This window comes from Rhagoletis zephyria, unplaced genomic scaffold (genome assembly GCF_001687245.7).
Source record: "Rhagoletis zephyria isolate East Lansing unplaced genomic scaffold, Rhagoletis_zephyria_1.1 Rzeph_scaffold_13864, whole genome shotgun sequence".
Lineage (NCBI taxonomy): Eukaryota > Metazoa > Arthropoda > Insecta > Diptera > Tephritidae > Rhagoletis > Rhagoletis zephyria.
Window position 1 is genome coordinate 8,045 of NW_016170933.1, and position 2,997 is coordinate 11,041.

The 2,997-nt window shown below is 34.4% G+C and overlaps 1 protein-coding gene across 2 annotated transcripts; it reads left to right on the plus strand.

The window, feature by feature from the left end:
- The first annotated feature begins 338 nt into the window (after window positions 1-338).
- Window positions 339-1,462, plus strand: LOC108378331 (thioredoxin-related transmembrane protein 2 homolog). 2 transcript variants are annotated; one of them, XM_017634627.1, is made up of 2 exons: window positions 339-762; window positions 829-1,462. In XM_017634627.1, exons 1-2 carry the CDS (start codon window positions 464-466, stop codon window positions 1,298-1,300), a joined length of 771 nt encoding a protein of 256 aa, XP_017490116.1. In that variant the 5' UTR covers window positions 339-463; the 3' UTR covers window positions 1,301-1,462. The 2 variants fall into 2 exon arrangements, with proteins under 2 accessions (XP_017490116.1, XP_017490117.1); XM_017634628.1 differs by having other exon boundaries at window positions 816-977.
- The last annotated feature ends 1,535 nt before the right edge of the window (window positions 1,463-2,997 follow it).

The window sequence follows — 2,997 nt, forward strand, 5'->3', positions numbered from 1 at the left end:
ACATCGACTTCTCATCACTGCGGTTGTTCTGGCTATTTCACACAATTAACAAGAAAATGATACCTTATGCTTTTGCATAATCATGCAATGAAAATAAAAATTACATAAACGGATGATCAAACTTGACATTATTTAATAAAAATGTAATTTTTCCAAAATATCGTAAAGATAAATCGATACATTTTCACACTCGTTTTGCTATATCGTAAACTAAGTGGAAACTACTTAGTAGAAGTCTGAAATGCGACTATGAATAGAGGTAAATTTTAAGTTGGTACTTAAATTTAGTTGCTGGACTATGAATACGCGCCTTGGTAATTTGAGAAAAGTATCGAGTATGTACTTTGAATTACTGGTATCGATGTATCCCTAATTGCTGAGATCGTTTCATCTCAAGTGCGAAGGACGGATATTATAAATTGAAATATTAATTTGAGAAAATATTTGAAGAAATTTGAACAAAATGTTGCGAAAGCAACTTCATGCGCTTTTGAAGCCGTATTATTGGATAAACATTATTTTATCTGTATCGTATGTTGTCGCTAAAAAACTAGTGCCATTATGTACAAGGCTGTTTAACCACCGTGGCGCGGATATGTGCGAATTAGATGGTCGTGAAACAGAGATTTTATTTTTTCTCTTAATTGTGGTTATGGTACGTTCGCGCAAAACTGGAAGCGTAACCATGGTCAATTACCTTTCCGCATCCTTTCTCTATACGAAAGTGGCTAATTTCATTCTATGGGCATACAGCGATTTTCGGTACGGTGTTGTTTTCTTATTACTCAGCATTGTATTAAGTACTCTATTGCCAGAACCATCTTACAGTGGTCCAGAACATATAACCTACTTCCGTAACATGCAAAATTTTGAAGAAGAATTGGTTCGGGATAAACGAATTAACTGGATAGTTTGTTTCTATACTGTGTGGAACCCGAGTTGCGTGAATTTTGCTCCTATTTATGCTGAACTTTCAGCTGAATACAATCTGGATATCTTAAAATTTGGCAAAGTTGATATTGGACGTTTTCCTGACGTGGCACTGAAATATCGAATATCTGACAGCAGTTTCTCACGCCAATTACCCACTGTTATACTCTTTAAGAACGGAACGGAGGTGGAACGAAGGCCATGTGGAGATTCAAGAGGAAAATTGCAAAAGTTTTTTTTTTCATCAGATAATATTCGTGCAGCATTTGCCTTGAACCAGCTCTACAAAGAATGCATCGAAAATCCTATAAAGAAACCTGAGCAAATAATCACCTCCGCAGGGAACGCACCAGTGAAGAAGACACAATAGCTTTGTCATATATAAGATCTAATAATTTATCAAATAAACGCCCAATCAGTATATAATTGCCATTCTAAAAAATAAACTAACTAGATACAGTGGCTACACACTTTTTTCACATATTTTTGTTAATTTTGTATAAAAATATAGTAATTCTGTGTGTACTGTTTAGTTATTTTTGCAACTATTTTGTGCTCAAACGCGTGACCCTAATCAAAAAACTTGTACACACACTTGTTGACAAGAGTCTTCGCTTTATTGAAAATAATGCTATATCTGTGCACTATTTTTTTAGTAACCGGTTTGAAATATGCACCCCTATGCTGTATTCCGTCGTAGATTCGATTTTGCTACGAATCGTAAAATTGGTATGCTGCAATCCGGGTTGTCGTATCGTAATTTCGGAATTCGTAGGCCATCTTCGAAATGCATAATGTTGGTATACCTGAATCCGACGGAGCTGTCATTTTTATGTATTTGTGGGAAATTTTCTACGAATTGCAACTCGTGTCGGAGCGAAACAAATTGTTTTAAAATATCAATAAAATAAAGTGTGTAAACGCAAAAATATGTATGTAAGTTAAGGCCCTGGCCCAATGCAGGCTTGCTTTGCGCGCTTTGCTGACTTCAATTTGCTTTGATTTACTTTGAAAACTTGCTTGGCCGAATGGTGGCTTGGAACGCTGTCAAAGTAACCAGCTGTCTGGTTGAAAAGTCAATATCTGTTCCCTTAACGTCAATAATTATTTCCTAGAAAACTCTAAAAAATGTATGAAAAACTTTCAGATTTATTTTTAAATAAATGCGAAATAATGTTTTTATTTAAAATAAATGAGAATAATGATACATACATATCTATATCTACATTTACTAAAAAAACTATAACTTAAAAAAGCGATTTACTTGAAGAAGTTTTTTCCTCTCGTGTAAAATTTGTAAAAGTGGGCTTCGCAACTTTTTACTATAAGATAACGATATGTTAAATATAAATGTGGAAGCAATGGATCATTTTTATTTCATTTCGAATAACCTGCATTTTCTGTTACTTTTTTAAATTAAGTAAGCAACTTTTTGTTTGAATTTATGTATTTTGAAAGGAACATACCTTTTTGTCAAAAGCCTACAAAACGCTTTCAAATAAAACATTTGCCTAATTCAAACTTTGAGGCGCTTAAAGCAAGTGAAGAAAAGCTGCCATTTGGCCAGCCTTTATACGTTTTAGTATATTTCAAATAATTCTTGACACTTCTCGCAGCGAAGAAAGCAAAGCAAGCCTGCATTGGGTCAGCACCTTTAAAGTTTGAATAGAAAAAAAAATGTATTATTAAATGTTTACAAAATTAACAAATCGAAGATCACAACAAATCGCTCGCAATACGAAAAACTGGTGGAATGCATGAGCGAAAGGCCGGACATTGGTCGAGGCTTTGTGAAAGGAGCTAAAGAGGATGTGGTGGAATTTTGGGAAAGCGTTCCAAGAATTAAAGCGGCACAATATCTAGTGAAATGGAGGCCCATAAAAGGAGGGGGCTTACAATTTATCATTTAAACTAAATGGATCAGAACAATCTCCTAGCAATCTACTTTGTATATTAATGCAACTGTTAGCTGTTCTTCCTTCTGGGACATAAGTGCACCGGCCACTGAATCCTTTGTATTCTACTTAATTAAGGAAACGTCATTTCAAATAATGATTAAACTATTTT